Source organism: Chlorocebus sabaeus, chromosome 1 (genome assembly GCF_047675955.1).
Source record: "Chlorocebus sabaeus isolate Y175 chromosome 1, mChlSab1.0.hap1, whole genome shotgun sequence".
In the NCBI taxonomy this organism is placed as follows: Eukaryota; Metazoa; Chordata; class Mammalia; order Primates; family Cercopithecidae; genus Chlorocebus; species Chlorocebus sabaeus.
Window position 1 is genome coordinate 127959085 of NC_132904.1, and position 21556 is coordinate 127980640.

The 21556-nt window shown below is 43.5% G+C and overlaps 1 protein-coding gene across 8 annotated transcripts in view; it reads left to right on the top strand.

Moving 5' to 3' along the window:
* The window catches only part of NTM (neurotrimin), a 1227126-nt gene that overhangs the window by 1197250 nt on the left and 8320 nt on the right, over positions 1–21556 (top strand). For 4 of the 8 annotated variants that reach the window (XM_073022378.1, XM_008021538.3, XM_008021540.3 and 1 more), the window contains 4 exons: positions 7708–7842; positions 10146–10266; positions 14574–14725; positions 17733–17768. In XM_073022378.1, the coding sequence (XP_072878479.1) occupies positions 7708–7842; positions 10146–10266; positions 14574–14725; positions 17733–17768 (444 nt within the window). The remainder of the gene's footprint in view (positions 1–7707; positions 7843–10145; positions 10267–14573; positions 14726–17732; positions 17769–21556) is intronic. The other 4 variants (XM_008021544.3, XM_008021542.3, XM_008021545.3 and 1 more) reach the window with 1 other exon arrangement.

Sequence of the window (21556 nt, forward strand, 5' to 3'; positions counted from 1 at the left end):
TTTTTTAAGCTCTCAACAGTTCTTACCTGGGCTATGCAGCTATACCTGCTTTTTGAAAAGAAACAATCATGAGAAATTATATTTCTTATCAATCACATCCTGTTTTAAGTGAAGAGAGTAGAGTTTTCTAGTTAAAGGATCTGTGGTGAATCCTTTGTAAGAATTATTATTATTAAGTTCCTCCTGGCAAAGAAGAGGTCTGATTATTATTTCATTTCTGAGTTGAGATGTTCTGGTATCAAGGATCATGTGTATTAAAATGTGCTAAAGCCTAATTAGGGTTTCACTAAAAATAAAGGTCATGATAGTTACCATTTCCTGAGAGCTTCCTATATGCTAAGTACTTTACCCATATTTAGTCATTTAATGCTCACAATAATACTGTAAGGTAACCTTATGTCACCCATTTTACGGAAGAGGAATCTGAGGTGCAGAGAACTGAACTGTCAGCTAGTACAGTCTATAGGGCTCGAGTGCAGAAGTGCTAGAGCTCATCACTGCCCGACAGTGCAGCCATGGGCAGTGGTGCTTACAGCTGCTACCAACTCTTCGACCACTGCTCCAGCCTAGTATCAGGCCCGCAGAAGCTATCCTGTGTAGATCATTCGGCATGAATGTCACATTGTGGAAACACTTTTAAACACGGATAGTTTCACCCTGTTGCAGCGGATATTGCTGTGTGGGTTATGTGGGTAGCTCACATGTCCCCAGTCTTGTCTAGCTTAGCAGCACAGGATTGCATTAATTCCATATTACTGTGCCTCTCAGCACCCATCTGCCTGCCTGGGACCCTCACTTGACCTCAGAACTGGCTCTGGTATTTCTTGGAGTCCCTGTTACATGCTTAAATACAAGTCTTCTTGTGCCATCCCCTTTGTCAGTCCCTCACATGACCTCTGCTGCCAATTGGAATGGGGCTGGTTTTAAGCCATTTTGGTCTGTGCACTCCAGCTCCCAGGACTGCACTGAGTCCTCAGGGGACCTGGTGTGAAAGAGGCTTTCCCCAATTCATCAGCAGGCCTTGACACCAGAACTCACAGTGGCACCATACACCTCTGTTCTCACACTGCTGTAAGGACATACCCAAGACTGGATAATTTATAAAGAAAAGAGATTTAATTGACTCACAGTTCCTCAGGGCTGGGGAGGCCTCAGGAAACTTACAATCAGGGCAGAAGGGGAAACCAACACTGCCTTCTTCACATGGCAGCAGGAAGAAGAATGAGTGTCCCACGAGGTGGGAAGCTCCTTATAAAACCATCAGATCTTGTGAGAACTGACTCACTATCATGAGAACGGGATGGGGGAAACCACCCCCATGATTCAGTTATTTCCACCTGGTCCCTCCCATGACATGTGGGGATTATGGTAACTACAATTCAAGATGAGATTTGGGTAGGGACACAGTCAAACCTCTAAAGTCTTTCATGAAAAGAGCTTCTTTCCTTTCTGGTCAAGCCCACTGTCTTCATCAGACCTCAAAATCAGTTCCTGAGGCTTGCGCATGTTGGTATTGAGGAAGAGGAGTCTCACCTCTGTCTGTCTTATGTCCCAGCATCTGCGCAAAACCATGCCTTCAGGCAATCAAAACAGAAAACCTTGAATGCTCACCAGCCATCATAATGGGACTAGGGGAACACAGCTGTCCTTGAGGCCAGCTTGGGTTTAACAGGAACACCTGATGCAACCTGAGATGGTGGAGAGAGCAGTGGCTGCAGAGCTGGTGCAGGACTGGAATGTCACTGCTAGTCATGGGATAGGGGCTAAATTTTAAAATGATTCCTTCCAACTCTCCAATTCTGGGATTCTATGTTCTGTATCTTTTTCAATTTCTGATGTCCAATGATTTTGTCTCAGCTGGTATATATGCCATGAAAATATTAAGCAAGGAGGCAGCTGTGTCCTCTCCACTAGCTACAGCTGTACTCTTGACAAGCTTATTCTTGGGTATGATAAAAATGATCACTGTGGGTATTATTATTTTCAGTTATAAAGATTTTTAATGCTCAATCTATGAAGTCACAAATGTGAGATTTTCTTTTCCAAAGGGATGTTTTGCACACAAGACAGTCTCCGTCCTTCGATTAGTTGCAAATGCTGAGGTCAGCACTTTGGACAACACCAAAGCCCTGTGGGGGTTTGGGGGCAGGTGTGATCACATATCCAGCTTGCTTCATTTCCCTGTTTTGGTTGTCATATTCCACTTAATGAAATAACTGTATTTCTAAAAAATTGGCTGTAAAACAAATTCCTGTTAGATAAATCATACTTCTTCATTGATCTACACTTCTAAATTAAGGATGCCTTCTCCTGAAGAAATTATTGGCCCCAAAACTAAATATAAATTATACTAAACACTCGATAAATCTTTTTAAAATCACATATTTAAAGAAAATCTTTTATATTAGAAAACTAATAGTGATGATATTTCCTAAAGTCAGGAAATACAATTCCTAAAGTCAGGAAAGAACAATGACTGTAAATGGTGTTGTTTTGGGAATGAAGCCACAGGAGGGGTAGGTGAGCAACAAGGGGTCTCTGACTTTTTTTCATTGAATTCAACCTGTTGTTCTGGGTCTGTCAGCCAGAAGTTAGTCAATAAGAAGTTGACAAATTTTAAAATTGTGTAAACTGGTTTCCTAGCTGCCTTGAGAGCCAGAGATATCCAAGACCTGGTTCCTGCTGTCAAAGGCCTTCAATCGCATTGGAAAAATAAGCCCCTGTGTGCAGCACCAGACAGCTACTCAGAAACTTTATTACAGTTGCGGGAGCAGTGGATTGGACATCGGGAGACCTGGTGTGCTCTGTCACTGACCAGCTATGTGCCCACAGACTCCTCTAAGCTTCGGTTTCCCACAAGAAAAATACGAGGCTTGAGTGAAATGACTAGTTCCCAAACTGGCCTATGCATGAGAATTTCCTAGGAAGAGTATGAAAACATCTCATCCCAGGAGATTCTGGTTTAGTGGGTATGAGTGGGACCTAAAATTCTATATTTTAAGCAACTACTCTAGTGAAATCTACTGCAGACAGACTATGTACTAGCAGAGCAACTATGGAATTATATAACCATTAATGTCCCTTTAAGCTCTTTAATTATCTTATGATTTTAAAGACTAGATGAACGGAATGCGCAACAATAGTGCAGAACAGCCAGAGGCACCAAGAGTTAGGAGACAAAAGGGAATGTATTAGTGTCCCATGGCTACTGTGACAAGGCACAAAAAACTGGGTGGTTTAGAACAAGAAAACTCTGCAGTGCTGGAGGCTAGAAGTCAAAATCAAGTGATTGGTTGGTCCATGCTCTCTCTGACAGTGACAGGGGAAAACCCTCCCTCACCTCTCCTGGCTTCTGGTATGCACTGGCAATTCCTGGCATTCCTTGGCTCATAGAAGCATCACTCCAATCACATGGTCATCTTCACCCTGTGTGTCTTCACACTACCCTTTCTCTGTGCGTGTCTGCCTGAATCCCTTTTTATAAGGACACCAGTCATATTAGATTAGGGCCTACGGTAATACCTCATTTTAACTTAATTACCTTCGTAAAGACCTATTTCCAAATATAGTCACACTCTGAGGTACTGATGGTAGGATCTCAGCATATCTTTTTTGGGAGGACGTAATTGAACCCATAATAGGGTATTTGCAAGGAAGAGTTAACCTTTGAAAGAAAGGTGGTATTTGTTTAGATAGACCAAGAGGGCACAGCTTTCTAGGTGACAAAAAAAAAAAATCTGTGAAGAACAAATCATCATGTTGGTCACGGATGAGAACTAGCATGGCCTGGCAGGAGAACTGCGGCAGTGGCAGTGGTGGTGTGGTATACCAGTTGTTTAGACTAAGTTCTACAGAGGGCTTCTCCTGGGCCTCTCAGGGTCCCCACTGCACTCCACATGTTGTCTTTCACAGCAACCCTAGAAGTAGGTAACATTATTCTGATTGTGCTGATGAAGACGTTGGGGTACAGGGGAGTTAGGGGACCTACCCCATCGTGAAACTAGAGGGTAGCAAATTGGCTTTTTCTGATCCCAAACTTTTGCCTCTTAGGATGATGATCAGTTGCCTTCTTCATAGCACTCATGCAAGATAAACTTGAGTGAATAGATCAGGGCTACTTTATGGAGGGCTTTGATAATAAGGCAGTAGAGTTTGTGTTTGATGTGACAGAAAAATAAGGAGCCATTTCTAGTGTCTGAAGAAGTGGGCCATGATGAAGGGGATATTTCAGGAAGAAGAGTGTGTGATTTCCACCCGAGGATGCATTTTCTTTACTGAAAGAAAAAGCAGACTTATAATGAGAAGCTGTTGACCATGAAGAGTTTCTTTTCACAGGGTTTTATCAAGTGGTTTGCCTCTTCCCCACTGATGTCTCTTAACCAAGAATATCCTTTAGTACTTTAAAAACTATGCTTACTTGATTTCTTTTTACCCAATATGCTTTGTAAGTTCCTCACACTAGTGATAAAGCACTGATCACTTCATAGCCACAGCACAAATGCTTTTAAACAAGAATTTTCCTTGACTTATTAACTCTAGAAACTCAGATTTCAGTTTAGTGTTTTGGGGGGTTTGTTTGTTTGAGGCATCTCCTTTAAGAACCTGATTTCGGGTGGTTCAAAATGTATTTTGTTATGTATAAACTGACCAACTTTCTCTCTGGTTTTGCCATATATGCCTCTAGTAGAGAAAAAGGGTGAGGAGAGAAGTGAGCATAATGACAATGAAAGCTTACATTTATTAAGCATATTACTATGAACAAGTCACTTTTTACATGCTTTACCCAACTTAATCAAAAAGTGTACATGTAATAACTGGTGAGCAATGAAGTCATTGCAGTTTCTCTGTGACTGCACATTTGGTCCAGGGAACATAGGAAGGAAGGTAGGATTAAGCCTCACTGTTCTTGCAGGATGACTTGAGGAAAAATCTCCTTCCTCTGGAATTAGAAATTTGGATCAGTAGAGACCATATGCCATCCCCAAAACTTGAGCCATCCGATGTCCTTTCCTACACAAGATCACCTGACATAAATATACAAAACTACACATAAATTAATGTGGCACCCATGTCCCCACAGAAAACTGATGAGTTCTCGATTTTGACTGCCTTAATATTTGTGTACCTGCATTTCAGTCCAAGTCTGTCATGCCCCAAGCAGGCCTTTCCATGTGCGTGTCCATATGACAGGTTGGCCCCTGCAAATCTAGCTGTGGCCACAAAAGAGCACATTTGAATTATGGAAGTGAAACAGATGCATGAACTTTAGCTGGAGAGCACAAGAGATCCAGAGAACTGTGTCTTTTTGTTTGTTTCCCTGCTTTGGTGATGTAATACACAGCTTCCCAGGAGACCTGAGGTCCTACCAGTCCCTGCTTCGACCCTGCAGCTCAATCCAGAAACAGCTGTCCAGAGCTAATTTATTTCCTAATGCTGCGGCACTGTTAATTTATAAATTACACTGGTAATTCGAGCTATTATTAATTTCAGATGGTGTAGGGCAAGCCTAATTAAAATATGACACCAATTGCCACACATATGTACCAAGGACTACCATTTAAAATTAATGGGAATATTAAGTGTGACACTGATCTCCGAGATGCTTGGCACAGTAATTATAGCATTCTGGCAGGGAAAGCTCTGACAAATGTAAGCCCATGGTTGGTAGCAAATAAACAAGGACAACACAAGAGGAATTACAGATTTTCTCAATTCTTCTACCCATCCTCAAATCAAGGTTAGTACCTTTCCCCTAAAGATGCTTATCAAACAATATTAATAAAGGCTACTGAGACCATTAGAAGTGTCTTACTGGTAGCAACTATGAGTCTATTTGGGTTAATGTTGTTTGTCGTCTTCATATCCTGGTCTTTTTGGCCATGTTTTCTACTCATGAACAGGTTCCTTCTTTGTCTTATGAATTTAATATCTCTTTCTTGTTTGTTGTAATGGACATAGGCTGTTCTTTTCCTCTTCTCTATGTATCAGAGGCAAGAAACCTTCTGTGCATACATAGTGTAGTTTGCATATGGCATGAAGATGTATGAAGTGCGGCCCCAGGTGGGCCTACTGCTGGGCAGTGGCACAGACTTATCACGGCCAAAGAGTGCTGATCGAATGGAACAAGGCAGTGGCCCTTCTTCACAAGACCATGGTCTTGCTGTTGTTGCTGTTGTTACTGTTATTGTGGTTATCTTGACAAAACAGTGACTTCCACACTGTCATGGAAAACATACAATCATCCCTTACATACCACACACATCATCCCTTGTTGTATTGGTTTTTTACAGCTACTGTTTTTGTGCTCTGGGCCAGCAAAAACGTGGCATTACAGAAGGATTTTATGACCTGGAGAGAAATGTTCCTTTGTTCCCTTTCTTGGGCCACTCATGTTAATACAGTTCCACACCCCCTGAAGCTGTACCTCCAGCCAGGTTATAGGATTAACAGCTAAATCAACAGGTGGGCAGCACACGAGAGTTTCAGAGTGCTTTCGTATGTGTCTGTGTGTGAGTGTGTACATATATAGGCATGTTCGTGTGTTAGTCTAAATAGCCCTGTAACTCTGTGAGGTATTAGGATTGTATGTATATTACGTTTGGGAAAATACTTCTCAATTGCTAGGGACAGTCTTAACTTATGCCTGTTGTCTGGTAATAATCATTAATTACTAGCACCTCTTTTCCTTTTAAAGGTATCTGGGTTTAGGATGCTGTCATTCTGATTACCCTCATTTAAGAGATAAGGGAGGATAACTTGGGATGTAAGCTCTAACTTTTGTTTTTCATTGTCTTTTGACAAAGAAGCTAAGGCTTGGATGCCTCTGGGAGAGAACTTTGAAATCTCCTCTAGCCTTAAATATCTTGGTCTTCCAATAACTGAGTGCTCATGGCCAGACATCAGGCACAGAGTCTGGTGTGTGAAGGGTTGTTATTATTACTCATAATTTTCCACTAAAGACAATGAGTCCTGCGATGATGAGGGGACTGAGTGGATTTGCAGCCGTGTCACCTGATGAATTTCTGACATGCTTACAGTTAGGCATCAAGCGCGGAGTCCCACTGCTGATCTGTCTTTAGGATCTTGTACCTAGGAGCTCTAGCAGATCAAAGTTGAGCACATTGATTTCTGCCTATCCAACTAATTGTCTGAGTCAAAAAACAGAAAGTTAAATATGTTAGTGTTTCTGCTGCCTTTGTGGTACGCGTGTGTGTGTGTGTGTGTGTGGTGTGTGTGTGTGTGGTGTGTGTGTGTGTGTAGCTGCTGGTGTGGCATTTTTAATTAATTTATGCTCAAGGATGTAGTCATAAACTTTATATTCAAGGCTCAGTCTAAGTGATACCTTGAGATCAGAAAGAGTTAAGGTGCCTAACTTAGATCCCAGAGCACGACTGCTTGGTAAGATACAGGCAATGTAAATGTCAAAATTATTAATCACTTATCGGGACCAGTAATTCTCCAGGCACTGTTCTTAGTTCACTTAGGGACACAAACATTTCAGCTGTTCCACTGGGGAGCCAAGGAAAAGTTGGTGGTGCAGAGGTGTCGAAGAGACAGAGGAGGGATAATCCTCAAAATTCCTCAAAATCTGAACTTACAAGTGGCAAATTATCTGCAGACATAACCATTTTATACTTTGTTTTCTAAGTTAATATATTTGGTCTTTTTTTCCTTGTGTTTCACCACACGTTACTGGTTTTTCCACAGCGGTTGGCTTTGTGAGTGAAGACGAATACTTGGAAATTCAGGGCATCACCCGGGAGCAGTCAGGGGACTACGAGTGCAGTGCCTCCAATGACGTGGCCGCGCCCGTGGTACGGAGAGTAAAGGTCACGGTGAACTGTAAGTGTTCTCGCCACCACCCACCCTGCACGTGCATGAGGCTGGTCTGTTGTCACAGGAACCACCCAGAGCCCATTGGCACAGCCAGCTACTGACTTAGGGAGGGAAGAATGCAGCACCACTTTCCGTATTCTGTTTTCAGAAGCAACCATTTCTGACTCTAGTTTTTGACACCTCAAGGTGTCACGGTGTCACATTAAAAGAAAAAGTAGCTGAAAGTAACTGAATATAATGCCAAACTTGACTTGCATGGCTGGGAGATCATTAAATGGCATTCAACTTATAATTTTTTAAAGAAGTCTTCAAATCCAAAATTTTCCCATAATTTACTCACCCAATGCAGTTGTGCTGGAGCCTCTCACTGTCTAGACCAGACATCTCCATAATGGGACAAGAAACCATGTGCTAGAGTGTATGAAGGAAGTTTAGAACTTCCATTTATGGTTCGTCTATTGTATCTCATTATTTTACACTTGTAGATGTGCATGGTATACATACAAATAGCTATGATATAGATCTTAGAGGATGTAACAATAAATTTGCTTGTTACTAACAAAGATACAGAATCCAAGAAGTTTGAAATGCCCTGTGTGGACCCCTCATTTCCTTTCTCAGCCTTCCAGATTCTCTCTAACATCAATCCTACTTGAATTTCCTACCTCCTTTCACTCTTTTTCCTCTGGGTTCCTCATTATGTACCTTGACTTAGCTCCCTGCAACATTCTGGAAGTTTTCTCTGCTGTGCACATTCCAGGAAGACTTATGAAGAAATAGAACTCAATAAGTAAATCAGGAAATGAGATGACTTTTCCCTTCAAAACTTGGGTGGGGTGGAGTTAAAAGAAGGATACTGTAGCTAGGAGAATATCCAATCTTTAAGATTTAGGTTTGTGTTACAATGTGAACCCAGTCAATATGAAGCAGTTTAAGAAGCAAGGCAATAGGTATAAAAATGCTGTCATTTTAAAAATCATATCACAAGTTTTTACAAAGGGACTTAAGAGGATTTACAGTTTATAAAGATGAACTTAAAACATAAAGAAACAGAAGCAAAGAAAAAATATGCTTAGGAAAGTGAGTGAAAGCTAAGAAAACCTCAGCACATGAAATATTACCACAAGATCGCTCGGTGCAGGTGCAGAATTTGGCTTAGCCTTGCTAAAGCAAAGAGAGAAACATCACCTGCTTTAAAATTTATGTTGTCCATAAGATAAAAGCAAATTAGTTGCTTGGGAGAAACACTGCTTTCCCTGGTATTGAGACCCTAGAGAAAATTCTCTTCAGGATCTCCACAAATAGAGCACTTTGAGAGAGAGTCAGCAACATCATGTACAATATTTCTGCATTAAATAGAATAGCCAGTTTATTGTGGCTGTTTTTCATAATGTCCTGTAATATAAACTGTTAGAATGTGAAGGGTAGTTTGGGAAAAACTTCAGATGAATGCAGACCAAGTGCATACATAGGCCTAGTGTGGTCACCTGCTCTGACTTGATTCAGGGATCTGTTTTAGAATACCAAGAATGACTCGTCTGTATATCCTTCAGGCAATTCTCCTTGAATATTATTTCTTGCAACTGAGCTTTTGATGGGAATTGAATAGTTCGAGGTTATATACTTTTGGCAAGAACCTGGCGTGCAGAAATTCTAGAAGGCTGATTAAAGGAGCTGACTGTCAACCCTTGGAGCGTAGGGTTGACGGGCTGGTGTCATCCTATGAAAGTTAAAAAGTTTAAACAGAAAAAATGCTTGAGTACATGGTCATTTCAACTCTGTACAGAGGAGAACAGAAGCAACACATGAAAGGAAGACCCAGCTTTTTCTTAGAGCAGCATCAAAAATATTTTTATTCTCTGGTACAATTTGTGTAGCAATTTTACTGTCTAAGTAAGCAGAGCCAGGACAGAGAATGAGAAACAAAATCAACAAAGGAAGCAGCCTTCTTCATTTTAAAATGCATTTTAAAATGCTGTAGGTCAGGTGCAGTGCCCTGTAATCCCAGCACTTTTGGAGGCCGAGGCAAGCAGATCACCTGAAGTCAGGAGTTGGAGACCAGCCTAGCCAATACCGTGAAACCCCGTCTCTACTAAAAATACAAAAATTAGCCGGGCATGGTGCCGTGCACCTGTAATCCCAACTACTTGGGAAGCTGATGAAGGAGAATCGCTTGAACCCAGGAGACGGAAACTGCAGTGAGCCAAGATCATGCCACTTGCATTCCAGCCTGGGCTACAAGTGCAAGACTCCATCTCAAAAAACAAAACAAAACAAAAAAAAGGCTGTGAGACATCTTCTTTCTGCAGATCCACCATACATTTCAGAAGCCAAGGGTACGGGTGTCCCCGTGGGACAAAAGGGGACACTGCAGTGTGAAGCCTCAGCAGTCCCCTCAGCAGAATTCCAGTGGTACAAGGATGACAAAAGGTAAAGCTTCCTTCTTTCCTATCCTACCCCCACCCCCCTCTCCAGAAGAAACTTTTCCAGGGTCCTGATTCCAGAGGGTTGCAAACGAACTCTATAAAATCCTCTTCTGAACTTCTCCTCTCTATGGGGGCAAATGTGCAAAGAAGTCTTTTCTTAACATTAATGGATTTCAGCTACATTTTTAATGTCATCATGCAGAATTATCACTGGCCAACCAACAGATCTGAAAGGTAACTGTTTTTAGGGAAGCAAAATCGCAAAGGAAAGGCCACGAGGAGCATTGTAAGGCCTGTGAATTTTTTATAGGCCAAGAACATAATGTGTTCTGCCTGAAGCTATTTTTACCACATTCTCAGGCTTGCGTGAAGGAGTTAGGAAGGCTCACGGGGCCCTGGGAGTGGCTAATAAGTTAGCTGCAGCTAGCAGGTCTCCCCTCCTGTTCCAGACACTATCAGTAGCGTTGTATAAGAGTCCATGACCCAATTTAGCCCTCCCTTTGTGCCCAAGTTGTTCTTTTACTGTAGGAGAAAAGAGAAGGGACTATTCCCTTCCTTCCTATTGTCACGGCCGTCGTGGGGATATTTGTTGTGAGTCACTGAAGATGATCATTTTGAGGTGTTATCAAATGGCATATCAGTGCAGGGATCAGTAGCTCAGTACAGTCAGGCACCATGGCAATTGCTGTTATCAAAGAGCCATTTTAAGGGGGACGAACAATGGAAAATGGGCAAGAGCTGCCTGTGTTCAGAACATTTTCATTTAAAAAGAGGTGGTGATATAGGGATGCAAGAGAGTCCTGAGGTGTATGTGGGGTGGAGTAAGAGCCAGGAGTGAGGGAGGCCGGGAAGCTGAGAAGGAAAAACAATGAAGAGGGCATTCTGAGAAGGGAGCAGCATGAGAAACCGCAGGCCAGGAGCGAGTGAACGGCTGCCCACACTGTGTGCACATCTTCGGCCGGCCTTGGCTTTCTTTCCTTATGAGGTCGGTCAGACACCAAAAGCGCTTTCTAGTCTCTAGATCGAAAATTGAATTTTGGTTAGAACCATGTCAGTCAGTTGTAAGATTCACTGTGTCTTATCATAATCCTCCCAAATGAAAAGCATTGTTTTGTTTTTTTAAAAAAAGAAAAAAATGTAAGGACACATTCTGGCAGCTTCTAGTGAGGTGTATGATATTCATCTAGCCCATTTTACAAATGAAAGAACTAAGACACAAAGAGGAAAAACAAACTCACAAAGAAAAACAAGAAATAAGCTGGCTTTCCCCTTCTTTCAAGAAAGAAGAATCAAGCAGAATGAAGTGTGTTTTTCTGATAAATATGGTAACCTTACTTAGAAATTCTCTTTCACTTATCCATTCCCTCTTTGACCTTCTTATTGTACTAAGAAGTAAACTGAGGCATAAAAATTAATTATTGAACCAAACCAAACCAAAAACCTGTTGAGCTATGGGATCAGTTTGCAAATCTTCAGTTGTCTAGGTCTTAGTGAAAAGTCATCAGCAGCGCCCTATTATTCCAATTCTTTATTGGAGAAAAATAGAAAAAAAAATATTTAAGGGAAAGCAAAACCTTGGAGGAAAGTAAAGCAAAAGTGGTCAATGGCGAGTAAAAGGATGAGTGCGCTCTCCTCTGTGCAGCATCTGTGGTCACAATAGAGACAGCCCTCCCTGCCACTATTTACCCAGGAGGAGACAGTGGGCCGGCAGGGCCAGGGATGGTCTTCAGAGGCCCCTGGCTCAGGCAGCTTTGTTTCTGTCTTTCAGTTCTTCCGATGGCCTTTCCTTTTCTCCTCTTTCCATTTAGTTTAGTCAGTTTTCCCTTTGCTGCACATGTATCCATTTATTTCCAGTGTGCTGGCATGAGACAGGGCTGTCTTTCCTCCTGGCACCCAGCTCAGCTGCAGCATCCCTGCCTCTGAGGTCCTGATCACAGCCCGTTGGGTCTGCCAGGCAGGTCTCCCAAGGCATATTGTGTCTGTCCTGGGGGAAGGCCAGCTCTAGCCCATCTCCCATTTTCAGTGAGATGAGCAGACTTCCAAGGCAGATTAAAGGAAACTGTGTGGTGAAAACAGGCAGTTTTCTCAAGAGTTAGGTAAGAAGTCTTTTGGCCACACGCTAGAATGACTCAACTGCACGCTATTGTGTGTGTTATCCAACAAAGGAAGAGGAAATGCTATACCTATGGAAGGCTACCCATCCAACAGGGGCATTGGCCAATGAAAAGCCCACAGCTTTTGTAAGAAACTGAGGCCTGGGAGCAGTGCGGGATGGAGGGGATGTGTACCTGCACAGAGAAGGAAAGTGTGTCCTCCCAGGAGCTGCAAAGCCTGCAAAGTGCTGCTGGCCCCCTGTGCTGTTTTTAGCTAAAGACATTTCAGAGCTGTCAAGCAGGAACCTACTTCCAGTTAAGTCTCTCCCAACTGCAGAGCTGAAATCTCATTCACAGTTTGGTTGTGATGGGAAAGCTTCCTCCCCATGGTGGAGGAATGGTGTCAAAATGGCCAGTGGGATCAATCAGCCTGACTTGCTCACAGAATCCTCCTGGTGAGTGGCATGGACAGCACCCCCTAGAGGATCAATGTGTACATAACAAGCTGGAAATGTAAAAGTGGCTCTGACTGCCTCATTCCATTTGGGCAGTGCTAGCATTTTAATGAAGTTGTGGACTCAGGCCAGTTCATTGCCCCTAGCTTTTGGAGAGGAAGGCTCCCAGAGGAACATCTACATAATGAAAAGCAAGGCAAGTCTGTCCAACCTATCTTCTGACTTCCCTGGAGGCAGATGTTGGGTGAGAACTCCAGCCAGAACCTGCCTCTGTTTTCTGATCAAGGTTACTGTAAGTTGCAGGAGTGGAGAAAATTATTCTGTAATCCCACAGAGACAGGTCTTCAGAAAAAGCAGCTGCCCTCTATGCCAAAACATGCTGTGGCCCAGGGATGGGCAAGAGTCATCTATGTCTAACTCCATAGAAATACATTATACTGATACCATTGTGCGGTCCGCAAAGCATTTCCTCATCATTGTCTCAGTGCTTTACTTTCTCTTTCTGCCTTGAGTACTGTTTTTTTCAGTAGCATCCATTTGCCCCAAAGCATGTCCCCTGAATCTGTTCCAGTATGCTCCCACTATGACATTGTCTGCTTGCTATAAGTTGTGCTCCAGCCCGGCCCTAAACAGGAAACTTAGCTGTGTGTCCATATTCCCTGAGATCCTTCATCAAGAAGGGATTTTTGCCTCAAGAGTATTCATCTTTCCCATAGCATAGAATCAGCTTCAGGGCAAGGATTACAAATTGTTTCAGGGAAAGTAAAAGGTTGGCTTAAAGTTCATTCTAAGAAATGAACATTTCAGAATCTTGCAAAGGAGGGTAGGTGGTGTCCATGATTGCCATAGGAATTGCTGTTAACAACCTCCTGAGAAGGAGGATACATGCCTACTGACTCCAACAGCAGCTTTCTCCTTACCCTTTTATCTGCCCGGTAATAGAATCCATGGTTCTAATAAGCATACCTCACTTCCCCCTACTAACTCCCTGTGGCATTTCTTTAGTGGCCCCAAGACAATGCAATCCTCGTGGCTTACTGGGCTGCCATTGTGGAGGTCAGGGAGACTGTCCTGGCTCTAAAGGGACATATTCTTAGGAACCTCTAATCCCTCCAGACTAATCCTCTGTAATAGTCTGGGCAGATCACTCCTCCCAAGCCCTTCAGAGTCCCCTGATGAGAAAATGATGATTTTTCTCCTCTTCATAGCCAAAAAATTAAGTATTATCTATACAATGCCTCTGGTGCTTCAGGAGAAATTAGATTACCAGGTACTTGAAAAACATTCCTCTTTCAAATTCCTCAGGTGGCTCTTCTCTCAGAGGTTTGAGTTTTTCATTGGCATGGTTGTCATCATCGCCATCACCATCTTCGTTATCACCATCATCATCATCAAGTCCACACTTTTGAGCAGCTACCGTGTGAATCATATTGTTCTGAATGCCACACAGCTGGTGGGGGTATTTGCTGTGGCGTTGCTGTCAGGCCACAAAGCAAGGATGAGAGGCTGGGAAGATCAGATGTTCTGGCAGGAGCGCCCCAGGCACATGTGTGAAAATCAGGAAACACGTGCCACCCACTGTGTGTGAACTACTGCTACCTTATGGTGTGGTCGAGTGGATCAAATAGTGGTTATAATGATGTCAGAAACGGGGCAAGGAGAAGATCACGCATCCCTGGGCCTACCTTCTTCCTATGAGGACACATAACCATCTTGTTTTCTTCTTCTTCTTTTTTTTTGTTTTTGTCTCTTGTTTCTCTCAGACTGATTGAAGGAAAGAAAGGAGTGAAAGTGGAAAACAGACCTTTCCTCTCAAAACTCATCTTCTTCAATGTCTCTGAACATGACTATGGGAATTACACTTGCGTGGCTTCCAACAAGCTGGGCCACACCAATGCCAGCATCATGCTATTTGGTGAGACTGTGCTCTGAGCTGGGCAAGAAGAGGGGAGAGGGTGCAGAAAGCGAGAGCTGGGTGGGAGGGCCCCTTAAGGCCAGGGTCAGAGGTTAGCAGGGTAGCAGTGGACACGGAGAGGGAGAAAAAAAAAAAGAGAGAAAGAAAGAAATGGAGAGAGAGGAAAAGAGAGGGAGACAGAGAGACAGTGAGAGACAGAGATAGAGAGACACAGGGAGGAGGCAGAGAGACAGAGACAGAAAGAGAAAGAACAAGAGAGACAGAGACAGACAGTGGACATGTATACAAAGTAGTATATGTATAGTACATGTATAAAAGCAGTTCTCAGAAGTGGGAAAAGAAAAACGAAAAAGAACGTTTATGTTTCATTCCATAATGGAAAAGATCCTGAGACGGGAGAAAAAGACTTTGGAATGCCAAAAATGACATTTGATTTTTTTTTTTTTTTTTTTTTTTTTCTCAGTGACGGCTCCTAAACTGACTCTGGGAATCGTAATTGGGTAAAATAGTCAAGAACTCAGAGGGGAACGTTTGCTATTTCAGTCTTTGCTCACTGGCTTATTGTAAAATTTTCCCTTTTCCAAAACTGTTTCCAGTCGCTGGGACGTGAAGGGCCCCGCCTTCATCACATATCTGGCTACTGTATTGATATCAGAAGCAAGTGAGCGAGCTCCCTTGTAAACTCTGATGCCTGCCCCTGTGAGCAGAGAGCTGTGCAGACGTGAGCCTGCCGTCTTGACGGTGCCACCAGGCAGGGCTCCAGGCCTCTCATGATGAATGCAGATTCTCCCTACAGGCCACAGGATTAAATTCCGGTTGGCTTTTGGGCAAATCCCTTCATACCCCATCAAGTTCTTTGAGCTTGAGATTTTTCAAATCTGTTTCCCCAATCCCTCATGTTAACAAGCACTCTTGAATATGATGGGGAAGTAAGGGGAGGCATTTGACAGATAATTTGCAAGAACACAAATTCCTTGTATTCTGAGAACTTTGGGATAATCCCACAGCCCAGCCACGTGCCCTCGGTGATAGCGTATGTGGCTTGCTCCAAATCACGAGCCTGCACTGCTTCACCACAGGATCTCTGCTTGCCCATTACATCCTCCCGCGTTCTACCCGGCACAAACAGTAAAGCCAGCTTTATCTGAGAGGGCTGGGAAGGAGAAAGCCGCCCTTGATCCCCGAGCCAGTGGCTCGGAATGGGCAGAGCTGTGATTTGAGTGATTGATGTGTCTGGCATCTCTCACACAGGGACGATAAGTGTCCCTTGCATTTGTCAGGCCTTTTTGCTTTTTTGGCAGGCGTCTGTCTGCATGAACAGAGACCAGGATTAGGAAGGAACAGACCCCTCCTTCCCTTGCCTTGCAAATCTAAGGCTCCCCCTCAGTTTCCCATTAACCCGTCCCAAGTCCTGCTCTCTGCCCACAGCAGTCCTCGTCCTCACAGGAGTAGCCTTCTCCCCCGGTCCCCCACTTTGACCTTCTCTCTCCTGACTTGGTTGCGTGAAATGGTTCAGCCATTGGATTTATCACGATTGTCTATTTCCCCAGCTTTTCTTCCCCTTAAGCCATCTCAGGATGAGAATAGGGAGAAGCAGCAAACAGTTCTCCTAAGAGTTGAATAGATGGCATTTATGACAAGGAAAGCAGTGAAGCGTGGGTCATAAATATGCTCTTTTCAGCAGGCACACGTGTAGCAATTACAATGTCTACTTCCCGTGCCCCCCTGCACTATGGGTCTATCAGCACCTGCCCTGTGCCTCCTTTGGTACGTTTCTACCATTGCCAGCTCTCTGGAGTCCAGGGTTTTCTTAAAAGGACATGAAAAAGTGATAGTATATATTCAAATATGTTTAGAAAGACTGGGTCACACCAAGATGAGTGGGGTACATGTGGGGATGTCCTTTAATGCCAGAAGTCTCGGAACCTTAACATGCTAAATCTCTAGGGGAGAAAAAGTTTGCAGCACGTTTCAATCAGAAACCAATTTAATTTGTTAGCTTCAGTTGAGAGATCATTCATGAGGAGCCCATCGCTGGAAATGCTGCCTGGGTAACATAGTTCTGTGGAGCTCGCAACCCCCATTCCTGTGCGAGATGAGTATTTGCAGCCAATAGTCTAGACGTTGTTGTGGCTCCTAGGTTCATTAATGAGGCTCACTGTCAATGAGGTCTTTTGACAAATATGAATTTATTAGGGAATTTTCCATATCAGTTTCCATTAAAAGCCAGCAAGCACACTTGGGGCAGGTTGGAAAGCAGCATGTACTTTTTGTGAATACACAAACTTCTTGATGAAGTTTATTCTCCTGTGGCGTTACAGAAAGGCAGCAAAATTATCATCATTTTGCCACCAACTTGTGCATGAACTGCACGCTCTCTCCACGTGGCCTAGACATTGAGAAGTGAGGAATTCTGGTACAAGAGACCGTAGTCCGGCAGTCTGGGAATACTTAAGTCAGATAGGAGCAGGTTAGTCCTTCCCATCACAAGCACCTGGTCTCTAAGGTTACAGGGCTTGCAGGGACCTCTGAGAGTTCTGCTCCTGCACTCCTCAATCACGGTGCTCTGGGGAGCTTGATCCTACCATGGTGCCAAGGGCAAAAATTCCTGAACTTGGTGTCCTAAGATGAAATGACAGAGGTGGGGAAGTGGGAAACAAATCTGTCATCTGGAAAGGAACTGTAGTCCTTTGTTATCCAATCGGTAGCCTGGCTCAGCGTGAGCTAAGAGTGAATGCAACTGCACCAGGAAATGTATGGCATAACCAGCTCCCTGCCTTCCCAGCCATGGCATTCAATATGGAAACATAAAGCATGTCAGCATTTCTCTCGCCGCACCTTGTCCTACCTACCGCCTTTGGTTTCTGTCTTCCTTGTTTTTATATATTCCCCCAGAAATGTCTGTGAAAGGCAGTATACAAACTATATATGACAAATATATAGCACTGTATATAATATATGTGTTTGTTCTCATTTTTCTCTCCTGTGTGTCCCTCAACCGATTTAGAACTAAATGAGCCTACGAGCTCAACTTTGTTGCAAGGTCAGTATCTTCCTTGCTTTATGTTTTGTCTCCCCTTCCCTCTATCCCAGAGCCCCCCTTCCCCACTCCCCATCCCCTGCTGTGTATTACCTGTGTCTGTAAAGTGTCTTAGAGGATGTGGAAAGCTGGTGAAGGAGGTGATTGGGAGCCAGAGAGACTTCAAGCTCCCTTCGCTCTCCTCATCCCTTGCTCACACTCCCCCAGCAGGGCTGGGAGGGGGAAAGAAAGAAAAGTATCGTTAAATTCTCCAAGCCCAGAGATTAGCACAAAGGCAAGGCGTAGAGAGTGAGTCTGGGACCCGTAGGCAGACTACTTCAACCAACTGAACAGTTTTCGTGAAAAGGGTCTTATTGATGGTCCCTCAGCAGCAGAATCAGACACCAAGCACACGAGGATTCAGATATTCTGTCAAATGCATCAACTGGCTCACGAGGTTCTCCAAAGGAGGAAGATAGGCATGGTGCTGCATGAGTGGTTGCCAGTACATAGTGATTTCTAGTTTAGGGCCTGGCATTTAGTAGTTCTTTGGTCTTGGGCAACTCACTAAGCCTTATTTGGACTCTATTTCCTCTTCTCTACAATACAGTTGATCTGCCTTATCCACCTTACAGAGTTGTTCCTACAGTCAATGGAGAATGCATATTACAAAGGCTTTGACAACTCTGAGGTGCATGTTGAATCTCCAGACGTAAACTGAAAGACAAGGACGCCCCTCAGCGGAACATCACAGGGTGTTCTTCACTCATTTCTCAGCCCCTTCTCCACAGTCCCTTTACATCCTCTTCCATTTACAGCCCTCCCCTGCAAATATCTCCTGCATCTCTTGCCTGTCTTTGCACATCCCTTCCAATTTTCTCACTAACCTAGAGTGAGTGACTCATTAAGACTATGACTAAGCATCCAAGCAAGCAGTGGAATAAAATGTGTGTCACGTGCACTGCTCTCACCCTAAGGACAGTGCTGACCACAGCAGTAGCCTTTCAGGAAGGCAGCTGTGAAGCCAGGGAGGGGAATGCTTCTCCCACCTTCCACCCCAATCCCCTGACCTCCTCTCCCCACCTCATCCCACACCACCCTGTTCATCTCCTCACATTCTGGCCTTGCAAACTGTCATCGGAGGATGGCTGTAGACTTCGGAGGTGGAGGGGTAGATGAAAAGAAATGCATTACATGGGAAGCGCTTGATAGATGAAAAAAAGTACCTTTATCATGGAAAGAGAGAGGACTGCGTTACTCACCTTAGTGATGTACAGCACCACAGTGATGAGCCACAAGCAAGAAAATGAAACAAAGAAATAGAAAGGAAAAGTGTCAATAGACTTACTCAGATTCAACCTATGATTCAACTTGTGTTTATTGAACCTCCATGTGAGCGTATTCACAGACATAAAATAGAGAGCAGTAGAAAAGTGGGTAACATACAGTACCAGGGAAGTGAGAGAGCCTGGAGCATGGGCACGCATTGCTATGGCTATGCTTTTGGAAGGACTGAGCTAGTTCTGACAACTGAGATCTTCATTCGCAGAGGAAATTGGAGCTTTTGAAACTCAGGTAGGGACTTTTAAAAGAGAGTATTTAACGGAAGGTGTACTCAACTCACAGAGAGAACATCATCCCATATCAAAGTCAACCGCAGGAAAACCAACCAGAAACACAAACGAAAGCAAACAGGTTACTCTGCCTGGTCACTGAGCAGGGCACAAGGAGCAAGAGACATTATTTTTGGCCCCATCTGCTGAGACAAAGCTGGGCTGCTCCCTTCTCTCCCGTGAACTGATGACTCTGGGTGGAAGGCTTTCTTTGCCAACTTGCTACTCTGATTCTTTGGATGTGCTCAACCCCTCATCTCAGCAACCTTCTTAGGTGTAGGAGAATGGGTCAGCGAAGAAGACTGTGGACATCTAAAACGTTCTGACAGTTGGATTAGTACAGTCTTCAGTAGAGCTGCTGGACTCTTGTACAATGAGAAATAATTTAGAGAAGACAGCCCTTGCACCTGGGCTCATTTACCGCACTCATGTGTTCATTCCCCCGCCTCGCTTGCTAGTCTTCAATACAATAGAGAGCTATGTATTTTCTCAGGAAATACCCTCCAAGTTATACTCACCTTACCTCGGAAATACCGGGAAAGATTTATATGAATGCGTTGATTTCCACTGACAGAGTACACTTGGCTTTAAGAGAAGTTCAAAGCTATTTTGCTAACCAATATCTGGATGGACTAGAAGTATTTTGATAAGAGAATTTCATTCTTCCTCAGCATTTTCTGCCACCATTGAAGTATTTTTCTGCTTCCCTTTTGCAAACAAAACAGATTGCATGTCACCTCTCCTGTTAATATTTGGTGGTGCAGGACTCTCACAGTGATAAATAAGGACTCAAGGATGTTCCACCATCCCTCACTGGACTTCTGCACAGGAAAGTGCACTCAGGCCACAGTGCAAACTCAGCGGCTCCATGGCTGTTTATTTTCCACCCACTGGCCCTTTGTCTTTTATCTTCTAGGCATTAAGTCAGATTTGATGGTATCAGTGGGCTGGGAAAGGTTGGCTAATTAATGTCTGTAAACCTCACAGTGACCATCAAAGCAATTTATTAAAGAATAGGGGACTAAAGTAAACTCTGTATATCAGAAAGAAACTATTGCAGCAGAAGAGATTATTAGTTCTTCCCTGCAGAGGATTAAAGACAGTTAATTAGGTCAAGTCATCCAGTAGTTAAGCATTTCTATGGTATGTGTGTGTCTAGATAACAGAAAGTACAAAAGAAACAAAAGTCCCTCACCCTCTTGCTAGAAGGTTTGTATATCCATCTTCACATGAAACCAGCCCTCCTCTGCCCATAGGAGCCAGACAACAGCCCTTTGCTTAACTGGACACTCGGATTCAGCCAAATTAGCTTTGCTGGCAAAAATATTACTTTCTGGATTGAGCAGACATTGAATATTGACTTAGAGTTGGGGTGGGAGGGTTCTTTTCACTGTTGTTTTCTTCTTTTTTTTTTTCCTCTTTCCCCCTTCCCCTTTCCTCTCTCCCCTTCTTCCTTTCTGTCTCCCTCCCTTTCTTCCTCCCTCCCTCTTTTCCTTTCTTTCTTCCTTCCTTCCATCATTCTTCTTTCTTTTCAACATATTTTCCTACCCTCCCTGACCTACTGTTAATATACCATTAACAAAGAGATCAATTAAGTTTCAGTTAAAGCCTTGGTGTGGAAAATGCATGCTTGACACACTTGAATTTTCAGGGATTGTTTATGTTCCTGATAGTCAAGATGTTACTCAAAGACTTGAGCTTATGGCCAGCATTAGCTTTGATGGCTCAAGCAAGTCTCCTGTTTCTGGAAGCGGGACACAACACACACTGGACAGAAGCATGTCAAGCATGGCACAGAGGACAGTGCCAGCATGTCTTCTTAGTACCAAAGCAAGGGGGGGTGGACTGGAATGAGCATGATGGGTGTAGAGTATATATGAAAATATCCTGGCATTTCCACCTCATTGTGGTGGGTTAGAAGTGGTATCAAAAGGACGCTCTAGTTGACCAGAAGGGTTGAACAGTTGCTGCCTGGGAAAGCCCAAGGATGAGTTCTAGCTAAAGTCTAAGATGAGCATCAAATTGTTTTTTACCTATGTGGACACTAAAAAGAGTTGGCAATCTTTCAAGTAGCGTGTGTTGGAGATTCAGATGAAGAGAAAAAAAAAAGCCATCTGGATGGAATAATTAAGCTGAAGTTTTTGGGGGGTCTTTGTTTATAGAAAACCTCTGGTATTTCCAGGAGGAACTTGTGCTTTC